The 18,617-nt window shown below is 39.5% G+C and overlaps 1 protein-coding gene across 1 annotated transcript in view; it reads right to left on the reverse strand.

Moving 5' to 3' along the window:
- afg1lb (AFG1 like ATPase b) overlaps nt 1-18,617 on the reverse strand; it is a 29,334-nt gene that overhangs the window by 2,634 nt on the left and 8,083 nt on the right. Inside the window, exons 6-11 of the mRNA XM_067573369.1 lie at nt 16,735-16,834; nt 12,723-12,781; nt 3,758-3,840; nt 2,860-2,930; nt 1,790-1,890; nt 939-1,079 (exon numbers count right to left, since the gene is read on the reverse strand). Coding sequence (XP_067429470.1) covers nt 939-1,079; nt 1,790-1,890; nt 2,860-2,930; nt 3,758-3,840; nt 12,723-12,781; nt 16,735-16,834 — 555 coding nt within the window. The remainder of the gene's footprint in view (nt 1-938; nt 1,080-1,789; nt 1,891-2,859; nt 2,931-3,757; nt 3,841-12,722; nt 12,782-16,734; nt 16,835-18,617) is intronic.

An 18,617-nucleotide genomic window follows, 5' to 3' on the forward strand; every position in this document is an offset into this window, starting at 1 on the left:
AAGACTGCCTGTTAAGAGACAGAGGCTGAACTAAGGGGCTGCATAAAGGGCCAGTATAAGACAAAAATTTAGTTTTTACTACTCCAGTGGAGCCCCAGAATAAAAATCTAGAGCTAGAAATGAGCATAATAGGTCCCCTTTAATGATTTAAGTGTCTGTTGCCTGTGATCAATAGTAAGTGAGAGTGGTTAACCTTAAGATGACATACTTCTGTTCTTCTATTTCTCGTCAATTCCAGGTGTTTTTTTGCATCCCCGAGATGATTTAAGTGCATATTGACTTTTTTTAACCGAACTAAATTTCCTCTTCACACACAATTAAGAATTGATTGACACAATAACATGCATAGGAATTAAAAGAAGTCCAACCTGCTCAAAAATGTTTGAAATGCTGAGAGCAGTGCAGCTGTAGTTTCCTGTCATCTCTAATTCAGTATGCATTTAATCTTTAACCAGATCTATTATATCTGGTTGGATTATAGCATGTAATCTCACTTCCACAGGATATTAAAAGGTAAAGGCATAAAACTTCCTCTGAAATGAAGTTATCAGTGATATAATACACTCACCAGCCACTTCATTGGGTACATCTGTGCAATCCAATACAACAGCTCTGCCATAAATTCTACATTTATGAAGCTTACACATTTTCAGTTTTTGTTGACATTGTCAGAAAGGTTATAATTCTACTTTATGTTTATTATTGAGGTCATAGTGGGTGGTGGTGGTCTACTGGGGTGCATTATATTGAATGGTGTTCCTAACACTTTGTCCACTCCACAACTGAAAATACATAAGCTTCGTAAATGTAGAATTTATGGCAGAGCTGTTGTATTGGACTGCATTAGATTGCACAGGTGTATCTAATGAAGTGGCCGCTTAGTATACATGGTTTGTATTTTCAAGTAATAAGCCAAACTCTGATTTATCAGCTGATACCTTGTAGTTGTAGAAGTTGTCTATGAGGGTGGTGAAGCGTCGGGCCTGGTCCTTCAGGGTCAGTGTCAGCAAGGGAACATGGCGGATGAATACAGTGTCAAAGAGCTGTGCCATCTCCAGGTAGTCGCTGGCACCTAGAGGCTGGAAAACAACAGACCAGGTTACATACTGGAACAAAGTCAGATCTGAGTAAGTGTAGCACATGTGCACAGCTGCCTTGCAAACACACACAGACACATGCACTGTGCACACTATAATAAAGGCACCTTGGGCAAAATGCTCAGACTGATTTAGTCTCTTTAGATTTTAGTCCCTGTCCTCGGTTCTTTGCCATTCAGGATGACTGTTCTCAATATTAACGCAAAAACATACTGTATGTCAGATAGAAGAAGAAGCCTTGAAGCTCAGATGCCTGCAAAAGCTCACTGCTGTCCATCAGGGTTTAGACTTTAAACACACACATACACACACACAGTAGATTATTGTACCACACAGCTTTATTTGAGGAAAAATGGGCACAACTATTCACAAAATTATCAATAGACTTGCTTTTTGACATTGAGCAGAAAATGGGACTGAGATGAGGGGAAGGTGATTCAGTTTGAGAGCAAAGGCTTGGACAATAAGTACACAGAGGAGGAAAAAAACAGAACACAGAGGCAATAAAGAGGCAAAAGAAGTGCTTTGAATTTGAGCAGTTTTGATTAGTGGTGGGTGGATTTTGTGTAATTACCACAAGTATTATCAGTAAGAATATGTGTTATTGTGTATTTTTTTTAAACTGAGGTTTGAAGAGAAAATGAAAAAAACAAAACAAAACAAAACCCAAGAGACAAAGGAAAATCACTCACTCTGCTACACAGCTCGTCAAAAGTACAGTCTGCGATGGAGCCACAGGTCTTTTCCAGAGTCACATCCCTGCCCAGCACAGTGAGCACCCGAGGACCTGTAACTATGGAAACACACACACACACACACACACCACAGTATAAATGACCTTCAGTCATATCGTGCAATCTTGTATCATTACATTTACAGTTGAATCACTGCATTAAAAACAAATCCATGAAGGAATGTCCTGCAATGCTTTAGTTAATCATAGACCACAAATATCTACCTCCGCCTCCTTTTAATATTCTGATGTTTACACTTACACAGCAGAAAATGTAAAAGCAAAGCACAAAAAAACTGCAAATACAGCAAAACTGCAACATTCTGAAAACATCTAATACTGCATTTAAAATGCAACTGCAAGTTTTCACAACATTTGAGGCCTTATGTATGTTTATAAAAATAAAAATAATAATAATAATACACTCTACTTATATAGATAACATAATTTCAGATATTATATTTCAGGTCTTGCTGGCAGCCTGTTATAATAATTATTCATGTTATGACATCAACCTGACAGGATATGAGAACTTACACCAACTCTAAACATGAATGGTGAGTTGGTTTTAGATGATATGATAAGTCTGTCTGGCAGTTTTGTGGAGAGGATCCATTTCTTTTTGGAAATTTTTATGAAACATGACACCATACCAGGGTTTTCCATGGTGTTTTAGAGCGGTGGTGGGCTTAAATAAAGACCACCTTCGCTAACATGATTAAAAAAAAAACAAACTTATAAGAAATAAAACATTTAAATACAGGGACGAAGAGCACAGGTGCTATTTCACATAGCAAATGTCATACATGTGATACTGTCATCTAAATTTATCACACCATGAAATGTGTCAGGATCTAGGTGGCTTAACATATCTGCTAACCCCTACAGACCATTTAATAAAAGCTCACAACTTTTTATTCCTGTTTTATTACAGCCATTGGATTACAATCACTTAACATGTTGTATGATAAAGAGAAAATTATTTACTGGGGACAAATGCCTCCAAAGGTTCTCCTTTAACTTCCTTACCAGACTTTTGTCTTATAGCCAGGTCCTCAAACAGTGCATCCAAGAAGGCCTCCGCACCAGGTTGCCCTGTACTGCACGACACACACACACACACACACGCATGCACACACACAGGCAACGACACGGAGAAGAAATAATAGGATATGAAATTAATAATGCTGAAGTGGCCACATCAAACGGTGGCAGCAAGGAGTGCACGGGAGGGGGGGTACTTAGCTTTTCACTCCATCAGTAAAAAAACAGGATGTTAGGCTCTAAACACAAGCATTAGCCTGTGAATGCACGTCAAAATGAGATTGTAAGGTGTGTGCGTTTTGTGTCCATATGTGTGTTTGTGTTTTAACACCGGGTAAAAGGGTGTGATGCACTCTATTTACATACAGTGAAAAGACGAAAGCACTTGAAAGCTCCAATACAGCGATGAGCAACAGCATTGTCATTCATGCTGTGTTTGTCTGCGTGTGTATGTTCACAACAGCGTATATGTAATGAGGAAAATAGAAAACTAGCTTTTAAAGCTCTACCATTTTCTCATATTCTATTGATTCCTCTTTCATTCTTTTCATGTATCTCTCAAGGTAATGTAGGTCTTTATAAATCTCCCAGTCTGCTTCTCCCCATGTATCCATCTGTTTGCCTTCTCTTTCTGTCCTTTAAAAAAAAAAAAAAAAAAAAAATCAAACTAGCTGATGTGCACAAACATTTCCTGTGTGTGTGTATGTGAATGTATGTGTATGTGTGAGCGTGTGTGTACTTTGTGGATGGAGGTTAATGTCTACTCTTTACTACACTTCTGCAAAACCTCTGTGCTGAGTTAGACTGTAAACAGAGGAGCAAATGGGACCAATATTAGTGTATATGTGTGTGGTGTGCGTGTGTGTGTGTGTTTGTGTCTTACAGGTAGTAGAGTTTCCCTGCTGCAGCCTTGTCCAGCCTCCTGTAGTCAATCCCAGAGTCTAAGCAGATGGTCTGGCAATACTCCTGTACACATGTGCACACAAACAAAACATATAAATACACACATATAGTTGCATAACTGAAAGGTCTGTCAAAGGTCAAACGTAGTACAACAAAGTAGGCCTGTCCTTGTTTAAGAGCAATGATGTAAGGAAATGTTTGTTTTCTAAATTCTGTACTTTTTAATGCGGTGGAAAAGATTTTGTTTATAATTAAACTAAAATTCAGTATACAAGTTGTTGTTGATCTGTGGATTTCTCTACTTTACTTTAGAGCTGGAAAGATGAATCAATTCATCATTTAGTTGATTGACAAAAATGAATCATTAAAGTCATTTTTAAAACATAAATTACAAACTTTCTCCTGGTTCAGCTTCTCACGTGTGAGGGTTTGATGCTTCTTTGTCTTGAGTGATGCTAAACTGAACATTTTTGGGGTTTGGACTGTTTTTTTTTTGACATTTTCTAGACCAATTAATCGAGAAAATATTCTGTAGATTAATCGATAATGAAAATAATAATTAACTGCAATTTATTTTACAAAATATGATATTTAGTAAAATGTGATTTATTTTTTTCTAATGATTAAAGTTTTAAATAATAACTTTTTTTAAGAATATTTTCTCATTTCAAATCTTATTTCATATTTTCAAAAACTCAATGTATTTTTTTATTCATATTAATGGTTTTAGGGCACATTAGAAGCTACTGTACTATATTCAGAAAAATAATGAAAATATGAGAAAGAAATACTGAAAATGGACCAGATTGGACACCAAATGATGTAACAGATTAGATTGTTGTCTTGTGAGTCTGTGCTAAGGCTTCTTTGTTTTTGGTACTGTAAACTGAATTCTTGTATTTCTAGATTATATATTATTTTTGATTTTTAGCATTTGACATGCTATGGTATGCACCAACGTTTTTGCTTTACTTTGCCACTCATTTCTCATGTGAAAGGTGGAGGATGAGAGCTTTGTGTCACAGCTTCCTTTCCTCTATAAATAATAAAACGGACAAAGAGCACATAAGGAATGAGTGAACAAATTCAACAACAGGGCAGCTTGATCTATTGTTCTTGCAGCTATTCAAGTGTGTTACAGCAGGGGTGAACTTATAATGCAGAGTTCAAACTTTTGCAGATAGTGTAAAACGTCAACAGGATTCATGTCAGGGAGTACAGCACAAACTATAATCATCATCTCTGCCATTCTATCAAAGAAAAGAAAGGAATTGCATATCATCCCATCCGAGCCATCGCCGGCTGACTGAGTATTCAAAGACAGCTCCAGTAAATTATGAAATCAGTGAATTTCTGCCACTGGCCTCCTTAGGCTGCAGGATAATTAGTAATCATCACAAAGCAAGGGGACGGAAATACTCTATTCTTCTCCGCTGTCAACTTTTTATCTCCGTGTCCGCTCACACAAACGGGGTTCCCACTCTGAGCCAATTGGCTGAATCAGGCTTAATAACAACCTGACAAACTCGCCCTCCCCCACGCACAAAAGGGAGGTGTCATTTCATCAACCTACTGTGACCCCACCAACGGGTAAATAGTCCCTCCAAAATGGGAAAAAAAAAAGGAAAAAAAACTTGTCACTATCGCCGCCACATCATTAGAATCTCAGTTTGTCTTTTCTCCTGCCATCGTCTACTCCCTCCCTTTATGAAACATCTCTACCTACAGTAAAGGCGGCTGATGAGTCGCGCTGAGCGTTTTCTTGACGGAGAAGCAAGGTACAAATAAGAGAGAGGAGAGATGGAGGAATGGAAACACAATCAGTGATGATGATTCCATTGGTTATTTATAATCAGATGAGGCTGAGGCCTTGCGGGTCATTACTTGATTATCCATCTTGAGGGGATTGTCAAGTTCTCACTCCTCCAAGATTTCATACGCCTACACATTGTGGTCTTTGTCTTCCTCCCTCCACCACCACCACCACCGTGCTCCTCTCACAGACTCCTATCCTAGTCACCCTACTTTACAACTTACAGTCTTATCTCCAGCTGTCTTTTTAGCTTATTCTGTATGTCAAGTGCAGAATAACAATCACATCAACTGACTTTGATGCACTCGGCAGAGCGTGAACACCTACTAGCAACACTGTTTTCTTCTGGTGTAGCGCTGGGATCATTAGTTGAAATCACTGAAATTAATGGATGATAATTTTGATAAAACATTTGTGGGATAAATCTTTTCAAATATGAGGATTTGCTGCTTTTTTCTGTTTTATATCATTGCATACTTGGAAATCTTTGGCTTTTGGACTGTTGGTCAGACAACACAAACTATCTGAAGACGTCACCTTGAGCTCTGGGTGAAAGATTTATGGATTAACCAGGAAAAATAAGCAAATTTAACTCTAATGAAAATGTACCTCTCTATATGTCACTATTACTTACCTTAAGATATTTCTATTAATATTACAAAGCTCTTCAATATGAGACAGCCTCTCTTTCCTTCCACTGCACATGTGTTTGCTTTGACATTTGTACTTCTGTATCTCCAAGAAGACGTTTTCTATCTCTCAGAAGTGCTCAGAAGTGATTATAATAATGTTGAAGTCAAGTCCAGCAATTTGAGTATTGGTTTCATTTTCTAAAATATGAGAATTTGCCACTTTGCTTTGTTTTATGTGAAAATAAACTGAAGATCTTTGAGTTTTGGGGCTGTTGGTCAGGACAAAACAAGCAATTTGAAGACTTTGCCTTGTGCTCTAGGAAATTGTAGAGGACACTTTTACTATTTTAAACTTACCAATTAATTACAAAAAAAGAGAATAAAGTTATTAGTTGCAGCTCACATTTTATTTACCCCATGAGTAGTGGCATAATATTAGGTATTTGTACCAATAATTTTGTGCCAGTATTTTGTGTAAAAACTAGTCATAAGTGAAGCTGACTCACAGAAAAGCAGTGCCACTGCAAATTAAAAGTTTCACTACTTGCGCTGGTGCATTCACCAACTCACAGACACAAGAGGGGAGGGAGAGACACAAGAGCGAGATGACAGACATGAGAATCAGACTCTCTTTTGAAGAAAGTCATCCAAACACATGTAGCTCCAATCATGTCATTGTCCGAGCTGTCCGCTGCTCTCTCTGGACAGCCGTTTAGCATAAAAACAGAGTGGCTTTTTTTTTCCAGTGGCGGCCTCTACTCCCCTCAGCACCCGCTCCCTTCACGCCATATCTTTCTCTATCCTTTACTCCTCAAAAAGTTGCTTTTGAGTTTTTCAAAGAGCGCGGTGCCATTGAGCTGCAACAAAAGCCAAGGATAGCTGACTATTGGGCCCTGATGAGGTCCACTCCCTCATTACCCAGCAGCAGAAAACATTTGATGCTTTTTTTGTTTGGCCCGGAGAATTGACCAGGCCTCAAAGAAATGCGGGGTGGGAAGGCTGAAAAAGAGACGAAGGGGGGAGAGAAGGGTGGTGGTGGGGGGAGAGAGGAGAGGGGAGGAGGGGAAAGGTTGTCGTTCATTCAACCATGTGTGTCTTACAGCCTTGTGTGCAGGGACAGAAGAAAAGAGGGAGGCAGGGATAGAGGGGTCGAGAGAGACGGGGAGAAAAGAGAGAAAGCTTAAAACACTGCCTTTATGCTGGCAAGTTCTGGACGACTCTTCTGACATCAAAGTGTTTTCACTAACTGGGGAGCTGCTGTGTGTGTGTGTGTGTGTGTGAGTGTGTGTGAGTGAGTGAGTGGGGGGTGTATCTGGTGATTTTATTCATTCTTGGGCAGTCGGGGGGGTACGTGACAATGTGAACACCCTAATTACACCTAATGATCTATTCCCTTAAAGTGTGACTGCCTTGGGCCAGCGATGGTTTGTTCTGCGGGGTCGTTCTCACAACCTCCCCCTGCCTCGGCTGCTCTTCCTGGGGAAACATCTTTTGAGTTTGAGGCCCCACCTTTCGTGATCCAGGACCCCACTGGACCCCCCACCCTCAACCCCTCTCGAGCTCCGTTGAGGCCCAAAAATGAACCACTCCGAAACTCAGGGAGGCTGCACTACCTGCACCTGGCCAACAGAGGATCCACATGTTGGTGGCAGCACACCGAGCCCTCAGCAACTGAGGGTAATACTCCGGTGATGGCCTCCAGTGATACACCACATTGTGTGACCCTGTTATAAATTTCAGCTATATTGCTTCTGAAAGTAATTTTTTAAAATCATACTTCATCACATACATCAGTGATTCCCAATAACCAGTAAGATACAGAGTGCAAAGGACTCCAAGTAGTTGTAGTAAAAAGTAAAAGATAGTATATAGTATTAAATTTAAAATCAATTTAAATGAATATGATGGGAGGTGTCAATGAAGCTCATGCGATAAGGCTGTGGGAGTACATCGGACAAAAAGGTTTGGGAACCACTGACATATAGCTGTTACCAAACAGTTCCTCAATAGTATTTAGATGGAGTCACAAATGTTAATAGCTTTTGATGTAACAAAATTTATGGGCTATTGTGTGATGTTAAGATGATTATCTACATGAAAAAGACCAAATTTGACCAGATATTGACAGGTGAGGTGTTCTACAGACACACCTTTAGTTTCTGTTATCACAGCTTATAAAATTTATGACCCTCTCCCAGTAAAAATCAAGTATAATAAAGACGTTTGCAGTGACAATAAAGCTGAAATTCCCAATTTGGTCACAGAATTAGGTGCACTGGTCTGCGGACTGACTTACTGAATTAAGGCCACATTCGGGGAAGCTACTTTTAACTACTATGTTAAGACTGATTTGTACAAACTTCCAGAAGATCTGAGAGTTACCTCGACACTTATCTTGATTCCTTTAACATAAAATCTGAAGACATATATGTTTTCTATTGATTGTGATTGATTGTTTTTAGATCTGCACAATCAGTTCTTATGCTGATGTATTTTCTTTAGTTTTTCTTGTTATTTTACACTGACATTATTTTCATTTCACATCATTTATTCTGTAGTTTTAGTCTTGATGTCTTATGTAAAGCACTTTAAATTAGCCCTGAAACACAGAGCTGAAACAATGTGATGAATCGCTCAATTAATTCATCGTTTGACAGAAAAGTAATCACCAATAAGTTTGATGATTGAATAATCATTTAAGTTCCTTTTTAAGCAAAAAGGCAAGCTTCTCTTCTGAATCTCTTCAAGAGTTGACATGTTCAAGCTGTTTGAATTAGGGAATTGTGATTTTCACCATTTTCTGCCCCAAATGTTTGATCAATTACTCATGAAAAAGGTTAGACTAATCAATAATGAAAACAATCAGTAATTACAGCCCTAATAAAATATGATATACAAATAATGTTGCCTCAAAACGTGCTGTATTACTCACGTTAAAGTATCTAAATGTGCAATTATTAGTACCGCCCATATCTTTATATAAAGACTCCCTGAGAATCTGATTCACTTTCCATTTTTTAAAAAAACACTAAGCTGGATTTACATTTTTTGTGATGTTACAAAAGTGAAAAAAAGGACAGAACATCAAGAGGTGTGTGGGTTGAAGTGTAAAAAAGGGTTTCAAACATACTGTATGTGCCAGTGACAGTAGAAGTGAGAGTGACGTTTTTGAATTAAAGCTAGGGTAGCTAATGTATTTTTTGAATACATCTTGATCACACACATCTGACATCTGCACACCCTTATATTAAAAACACATAAAAATATCTGTTACGCAGATATAAGAATAACGAGCCAAGGTAACTGAATCAATTAAAAATTAGGCGATAAATACGGAGCCGGAATTAATTCCTTGTGTTCAAAAGGAGAAAAATCGACTTATCTTCTATTATTTGTTCAGTTTATTTAGAAGCAAGACACTGATATGAAAGAAGTGAGGTACGCCCTCGAGGCATACAGTGAATGGCACTGCCCTGCCATTAAATGCTCTGGAAGACAATGACAGTCATCAAATATCAACGTCTATTTGATTTGAACTGGCAGGCAGCCGGCTCTTCACAAGCAGTCCTTCTCACCAAGGTCTTCACTGGAGGACCACATCCCTCTCATTCCTCAATTTTTCTTTCTCTATCATCCTGTTTTTATTTATATATTTCTTTTTCTCTCATCATCAACTGCACAGTACATAGCAATTATTAACAATAACGCACACAAAAAAAGGGAAGGAGAGCAGATTAAAAACAGCAGGAAAACCAGAGATACTCAAAGTTGCGTCAGGGTTGTTGTCATGTCCCACCCCCCGCCCCCTCCCACTGCAACATTGTGCACGACTGCAATCGAACAAGCATGGAGAAAATAAAGTCACTATTCTGCTACCAAAATACAGAGACCTGACCTTGGGTGAGTAAAATCCAGTGAGCAGAACAGGATAGTGATAGAATAAAGAGCGGGAATAAAGGGGTAGAGAGAGGATGGGCAATGAAAAGTGGAGTGGAGAGGGAGGACAGTTTGAGAGTGAGAAAGAGTGTCTTCGTTACAATACTGGCAGTGTCCATTAAAAAAGCCCTTAAACCCTGTATTTTACAGAACTTTGCCATGGCTACAAAGAAAAAGAAGCCTAAACAACTGAATAGATTCCCCGATGGAGTCTAGAGCAACACTAAAAAGGACAAGAATTCACAAATGACTGAGTGAATGAAAAACTAGTAAACAGTCAGGGACTTTTAGGTTCAGTGAAGTTGTAGGTTTTCTGTGTTTGGCAACTTTGTGCTTGATCTGATGATTAATTATTTTGCAGAGTAGGAAACCGGAATAATGATTAGGGAGACGGAGTGCTGCGGAAAAGGGGGTCCCAACTAATCAGAAGTCAATAGTTAAATAAAGACGTCAACCCAGGCGGACAGAGGCCGTGGATTAACCTCTTCCACTCTGGCTCAGGTGATAGGGAGGAGAGGTCAGAGGCTATTTTTACTTTTTAACACCCTCATTCACTCCCTCACTCACTATAGAAACACAGTCAGGCACGCACATACAAGAGCGGGCTGCATAAGGGAGGAGGAAACCGCACCGCTGGCCCCTGCAAGCATTAATTCAATCTATTAAGGGTCAGCTAGTTAGCAGCGTGACCCTGCTAAAACACGCTTTAACTTTACAGAACGGGCCACTATAGAGAACGCCTCACACCCCCCAAAAAACCCCAACCCTGAAAACCAGATGGCCTCACAAAGGGGAACATGGGACCCTGAAAGAGAGGAGGTAGCGCAGGGCAGAGAGGGACAACATGCATTCAGGACCTTGATAAGGGTGGATTAGAGAGGGCAAGGGTGCTGCTGGAGGGGGGAGGGGGGGATGGGGGGAGTGGGTGGGGAGCAGGGTGACTCCAAGGCCTCCACAGTTGTGGAAGTGGCAACTTCTGCGTTTAAGAAACAGTGGAGCTCTGACGACCATGAAACTGTCTGTGGCCTGGACACCGCAGAGCATCCATGTTGCTCATGTAAAAGCAACTGTATCCTTATTTTATTACACTACAGTACACACATGTACTAATTACATCACAAACCTCAATGTAACAGGATGACCAATAAAAACAAACCAACAAAAAAAAAAAAAACAACAACTGGCTAATTATCATTAGAGACTGAACAATAGTGGAGTTTTGGGGCCAATAATACATACATATTTTTAAGAGGATAAAAGTTAATTGCAGATGTTATACAGCACATAAACTGACACATTATAATAAGAATCCCTCAAATTTGTTTGGCAAAGGGTTTTGACAAAGATAAGTACTAGAGGCTGGTTATTTTACAGTCAAATACAACTGCGTTGAACCTTGTTTATTTGGTGCATTTAGACCAGAAGATCTGCAAGTCCCAGTGGAGGTTAACTAGAGTCACTTGAAGCAAAAAGTAGTCCTTTGAAGTTCACATTTGCTATATCTTTATTCTTTTGTAATGTAGAAAAGTAAAAAAAAAAAAAAAACACAAACCTTTCTCCTAATGCCTTCCTCAGTGTGCAGGATAAGTAAGGTAAGGCTAACAATAAACTTCTGAATATACCAACTCCAAACAAAAAATCTGCTCACATGTCTACTTCATTCCAGCTCATGTCCTGCAATGAATTAGCAGATTTTTGAAAAATGTACAAACCACATAATATTATATTGTTCATAATTACCTCAAGAACTTCTTCCTGCATTATTTTCTGTATTTTGTAACATGGTAAGGGATTTATTGGTATAAGTACATCCAACTACCTGCAATTACTAAGATGTATAGTAATTATTATACAAGTGTGTTTATATGTTTGAGGTGAGTGGTCTTCTGTTGGTCATTGTTTGTCCCTGCTAATTTTCATTTCTTCTGATGAACAGCGAAAAATTAAAAGTACATTTATGGCCTAATATACCATTTCTGTTTTGAATAAATACCAATAAAAGGTGCAAGAATGCTGCTCTCCTCTGTTGCAAAATGCATGACAACAAATTATTATGCAATTATTTATGATCATGATCACTCCAAACACATCAATGATCATCTGAGATGCAGGCAGGATAATGGTGGTACCTGCTTAAATTGCAAAGTAGATTTTTCGCTAGAAATGCTAACCGCTGTATCGCTCTTCTCCTCTCCTCTCCTCTCCCCTCCCACCCCCTCCCCCTCCTTACTTTTGAAATGCAAGCAGTCTGGGTCAGTCACTCAGCTCGTCCACCCATCTCCCATTCACATTACCTGTGCTCACCCATGCTCCTTCCATCTCTCCCTACCTTTCTCACTCTGAGTCTTTCACTGTGCCCTGGTATGATCAAAGACAGCTTTGTGACACTGTGTGAGGCATCCGGGAAGCAGAAAACATCAAACCACTACAGAGCAACTTGCAAAAAGACAGACACAGAGACACAGAGGAGCACGTGCATGTGTGTGAATGTGTGTGTGTGTGCATGTGTTATAAACAAATGAATAAATTAACAAGACAAGAGAGGGGGATGACTTTGTCTCTACCTTCAGCACGTCGATGAAAGGTAGGAAGGTGTCCCTCTGAAGTCCGTTTTTGTACAGATCTGAAAGAGGAGGGGAGGGCCTATATTAGAGCTGCTGTTTAGCCTCCTAATAATGCCATTCCCCCGCCACAGATTGGCACATAAAGTGGCTATTGATGAACTGAAGGATGGGTGGGGAGGCACGACAAAAGGACTGGGACCAGGGGAGAAAAATGGATTTCTCTACCGGCAGCGGCAGCAACATAAAATTCATTACATTCCCAAACAATGGTGGCGAGAGAAAGGACTGTCGCCTTTTCAGCGCGGACAATGTCCACAGCAGCTCGCTGAATAGAGGTTTCAATTAGCTCGGCTGGAACAAATTACATCTGAAGTAGCATCCCTGATAGACAGATAAAACAGATCAGGATTCACACACAAACACGGACAAAGACACACATACACGTACACACACATGCACACACAGGCTTAAGCTCTCCAGCTGCAAACGCAAACAAATGGTTGTTGTTGATGTTTGGGCTTAAGCTTACTATAGTAGGCCCTGACTCACAAGCAACACTCAGTAACTTCTATACTGTGATGGACTGTGTGCTGTGTGGGAGACGTAACTATCGTCAGTGTTTAAGGACCTTTCATGAAATATGCTTATTTGCTTCTTTTTTCAAGGAGTTAAATGAGAAGATCGATACCACTCTGATGTCTGTATGGTTATTATGAAGCTACTGTGAGCAGCCAGTTAGCCTAGCTTAGCATTACGACTGGAAATGGGGGGGGGGAACAGCTAACCTGGCTCTGTCCAAAGATAACAAAATGAACTCTTTATATCTCATTTGTTTAAATTCTACAATGTGTAAAATCAAGTCTCAATGGTTTACTGGGAGTTATGTGTTGGCTGGGAGCAGTGACTTCCTCAAGTCTTGTCATAAAAAGGTGCGCTAGGCTACCAGCATAGACTGGTTACAACACATAGGCTATAAGCCTCCAAAGCGACATTGTAACACTTCGGTTTGTGTATGTACTAAACAAACAATTTATAACCTGTTAATTAAGGAGTAGGCAAATTTTGTTAACTTTGAAAAGAGCCAGGCTAGCTGTTTCCCCCTGTTTCCAGTCTTCGTGCTCTGCTAGGCTAGTCAGCTGCTGGTTGTAGCTTCATTATCTTTACGAGTATGAGAGTGATATCAATCTTTTCATCTAACTTTTGGCAAGATGGGAAAAACCCCTTTCCCATAACGTCAAATTATTTTGCAGCTTATTTTTTTATTGAGTACAACATTTTCACATTTTTCTTTTCAATATATTCTTAATATGTAGGTTAGGAAAGAACATACTCTTTTTTCCCTCTCTCTCAACCATCCTCCCTCACTGCCACAACATTTTGCATCATTTGTCATATCATTATTCAGTGTGTCTGTGTTTAAACGTCTATCCATCTCGTACATCCACCCTGTCAGTCCTTTTCACTTGCAGTTGGATTGTATTAGTACTTTGATAGCTGCAACAGCTCCACTCATGAGTATACCTAGGGCCAGTCTTCTTCTTCTTCTACTTGTCATAGGGTGGAGGTTCCTTCTTGAGCCAGTTCAGTGCCGTTGCTTTTTTGCAGCTGCCAGTATGTGCAATGAATATGCCTTTTCCCCTAATCCCCAATTTTTTCTGGAAAAAACCCCAAGAATGGCTGTCAATGGGTCCCTACGGAGCTGGAAACCAAATACTTTATCTAGTAAGTCAAACACTTCATCCGCCAAACATTACTTTAAGACAAGCAAAGGGTGTAATGTATGTTTTGAAACGTTTTCTGAACACACCTGGAATCAGCTACAGTATATTTTGTTTTATATGTATAAAATCAATCAATCAAATCAATTAATAAAAAAAACGTCTTACTTAAATGTATCTACGACGATCAAAATAAGCTTGAGTCCATTAACGTAAACTGCATTTGAGATGCAATGCACTGAGGGCATTCTACTCCAGAAAGACACCATTTATCCCCTGAACCCTCCTCACCCTCATTAAACTCCATTAGTATATAAAAACAACAACAACAAAACGCTACTTTAGCTATTCTAGCTAAAACCTATCTCTAAATTCCCCCTACAAACACATCTAGGGCCTTTTGATACTGGCATCTCCACATCAATAAAGATTGAAAATCTATGCCTTTCATGTCCAGTTGTCTCTTATGGCTTTCAGTATTCCATTAACCATGTAATTAATACCAAGTAGGCTCTCTATCAAGTTTGCATCAGTTTAGTGCTTTGTTCTTAATAGCTAGCAAATATCAGAGACGCGCATCTTTGTCTACGAGAGCCATCTTGCTGCCATCCACTTCGTACCCACTCAAGGCTTTGAGACATCAACATCTTCCCTGAGAAACAAAGACGTCAGATAGGACATCTCCACCTTGATCACTGTCTTGCTCATTCTTTTTCCAGCCTTGCTCTGCTGGCAGTAAGTGCAACATCAAAGCCTGTTTAAAGGCTGCGTCATGTCTCATAGGTCAGAGATGCATCAAATGTCGCCCGCCTTTTCTTCTTGTTAATTGCTGTGAACCGGAAGTAGCTGGTGCTGCCCTGTGAAGCTTAATCAATTTTTGCTGAAGCCAAGTCAGCAAATGATGTAGATGTATTTAAAGTAACTGACTAATGTGTTTATGTCGCTCTGGTTCAGGTGGAGGAAAAACAAACACATTTTAGGAATATTACTTGTCATTTTAGCTGAATGGCAGAGGGTCTGCTGTTTGCTCTGGACCTTCGGGGCAAAGGCCTTTTTAAACTTAAGAATGATGAAAATATTTTACTTTTATCTTCTTGTTCTTCTGAGTCCTCGAAGGTAGGCAGCAGGTTTTCTTTTGCCATGCTTTTTTCTATACAAGTTAGAATTCTTGCACACGAACAATAGTGGTAAAAGCTGACAATTCTTGACAACAGTTAGCTATTTTGAGATTAAACAAATGGTGCAGTGCAGAACAGTCAGTTCTCCAACATACTGTACCCTATATGCTTTATTCCATCCCTAAAATTATACTATGATTTATAAGTCAGATGATTAACAAACACACTGTAAGCCCAGAAACTTGAAACAGCCTCAATATTACCCTGATGAAGGCAAGACAGAAGAAGATGTCATGGTATGTTGGAGAAGTGTTGGGCGACATAGTTAATTTTATGATTAGTTAAATGGTTGATGAATGAATCAGAAGGATTATGTACTTTCTTTTTTACTTCGGGGCACCATTGGAAAAAACATGCTGAAGCTAAAATTCCTTCCTCTTATATAAAAGCACTTAATTTTTTCACCTTCATTATAGCTGAATATGGCTGTTGGTATACTAGATACTGTACCTCTAAAGTGTGAATAGTAATGTTTCCAGCTGTTCTGATGCCATCTGCTCATTTTCTTCAAATTTTTCTGCCTTATTAATGATTTCTTGACATACAAATCCTGCCTTTAATCCTTGTACAGTAAAAGTTATTCAAAGAGAAACTTCCCACAGTTTTAGAAAACAACTGACAAGTTGTTTTCGAGGATGATATGCTTCTAAAATATAGTAAGAAAACCTATAGTCAAATACTGCACATGTTGTGGTATAACATTTTGATCTGTACCATTATGTGTTTATGCAATATTAGTAGCGTTACATATTTGACGTTGTGGTATTTATAATGTTATTGAGTCGCACTACTACTTTTATAGTCAGTGGCTCTCAGTTGGATTTATGGGGTGGAGGAAGAAAGAGAAGTTTTTTTTTTTGTCAAAGGCAGACAAATAGGTTGCTAACGTGTAACTTCATGTTTTTATAGTGAGCCTTTAAAATAGAGTAATTGGTTTCTGAAGATGTATTATGTATAATTTGGGAAAAACAGAAAACTCTGCTTATTCCAATGGCTGCAGACTTAAAATTAAACATCTCACATGTACCAAGCTGTGTGTTTAGTAAAATATAGTTGCGCAATGATTAGAAGCAAATAAACAGGGACAATATGTATGTGCTCAGATACTTGTCTTACCGTCAGGGGGTCTGTTGGATGTGGCCACCACCACCACTCCAGTCTTGAACAGCGTCTCAAAAAGCTGCTTCAGGATCATGGCATCAGCAATGTCGGTCACCTGACAGAACAAGGACCAGAGAAGAAGAAGAAGAGACACATTCATGTACTGTATAATTTACCTTTTACTTGCCACACCGCATGTGTGTGTGTCTGAGGTCAAACCATGCCATCAACACTTCATGTTGATTAGCGTCATTCAGGTGTGCTCATTCAATCCTTTGTGTCTGGTCATGGCCATTCGCACTTGCATGCATCTGTGTGCACATACACACACCTGAACCACTTGAACTGACTGCAAATGGTCACGAAGCGGCTTTCTGCTGAGGACAAGTAGCCGAGACAAGGCAGCGGACCCAAGCTAATCAAGTGTGCGGACGTGAGAATGACTAAACGCCAGCGAGAAAACAAGAGGAAGAAAGGAATAATGAAAACGGAGCAATGTGAATCCAGACTGGGGTCATGATGGCAGACAAAGCTTCAATCCAAGATGGCCATATAAAGGCATATAAAGGTGCGCGCATGTTCTATGAACTAAACACAAGGCTACCAGGTTGTAATACATAAATACAAATTCAACAGTCTGCTGCCTTTTTCATCTGCATCATTTCCATGAGTCTACAATAAACAAAGGTCGATGACAACGCTGAAGCAAGGACGTTTATGAGTCGCTGGCTGTTAAATGAAGAGCTCTGACCTTTCTATTAGTAATGCAGAGCTCTCACTTTTGTTCTTATTCTCTCATCTCTCCCTCTCTTTCAACTCTGTTGTTCTTTTGAACAACCATGAAGGGAGAAATCATGTTACCCTGTAAGGCACAGTAGTCAAAGCAGCATGTAGGCTATACAACATCCTTCATTACTCATGACTAATATTATATATTATAAAAGAAACAGACTGATCTCAGGCCTCTCTTGTTGCTTTAAGTTGTCTGTCTCATGCCAATTGTCATTTATATTCAATAAAAGATATAAATGTAATTAGGTTTTCTCTCAAAAATCAACTTCATCACCCTGGTGAAAAGAAAGAATCACATTTTGGGGAGACACATTATTTTCCATTACATCATCCACATTTTAAGTAAATTGAGAGACTTTTCTATGATTTAAAAGAAAGGACAAGTCACATTTTTAAGAACAAATCTTTTTAAGAATTAGGATGTCTTGAATAAAAGGAAGACTTTGCAGTCATGTATCTTTCCCGCCCCCTCCTCTCACTCCCTCTTGCCTACTTTCCTGTATATAACAGGCACTTGTGATGGCCATACCCACAGCATATGCCTCCTTTCATACTCTGGAGAGTCTTCCGCTTTTGCATATTAGCCTCACTGCCCTTGCCAATACTTGATTAACATTTGTGTTAAAGCCTTGATTTTGCTAAGGAGAGGTGGCTAGGGGCATCAAATTAGTGTGTGAGAGAGTGTGTGTGTGTGTGTGTGATTGTGTGTGTGCGTAATGAGAATCAACAGAAAGCCAAGGCTCTGTGTCTCTCTGAAGGGGCCCCCATTTCCTCCGACCGCAGGATTTTATTTTCATTTCAAAAGAATCATTTAAAAATGACCTTTTATACAACCTGGATTTGTTTATTCATGTGCCCTCAACATGGGCATAGTATGAGGGGCAATATTGATTGCTGAATGAGTAGGGGGAGAGGGAAAGAGAATGGGTACCCACAGAATGAGGAAGGTGGAGGGGACTGATGTAGCACTTGTGGAACACAAAAATAATGGTGCAATCTCCGTCAGCCAATGCCGATATTTAAATGAGCATCCAATTACTCAAGCGGCTGTCAGTTTACAGCGAGGCACACGGTTGCCAAATTAAACCTCTTTTGATGTTACACCT

This window comes from Thunnus thynnus, chromosome 18 (assembly GCF_963924715.1).
Source record: "Thunnus thynnus chromosome 18, fThuThy2.1, whole genome shotgun sequence".
Classification (NCBI taxonomy): domain Eukaryota; kingdom Metazoa; phylum Chordata; class Actinopteri; order Scombriformes; family Scombridae; genus Thunnus; species Thunnus thynnus.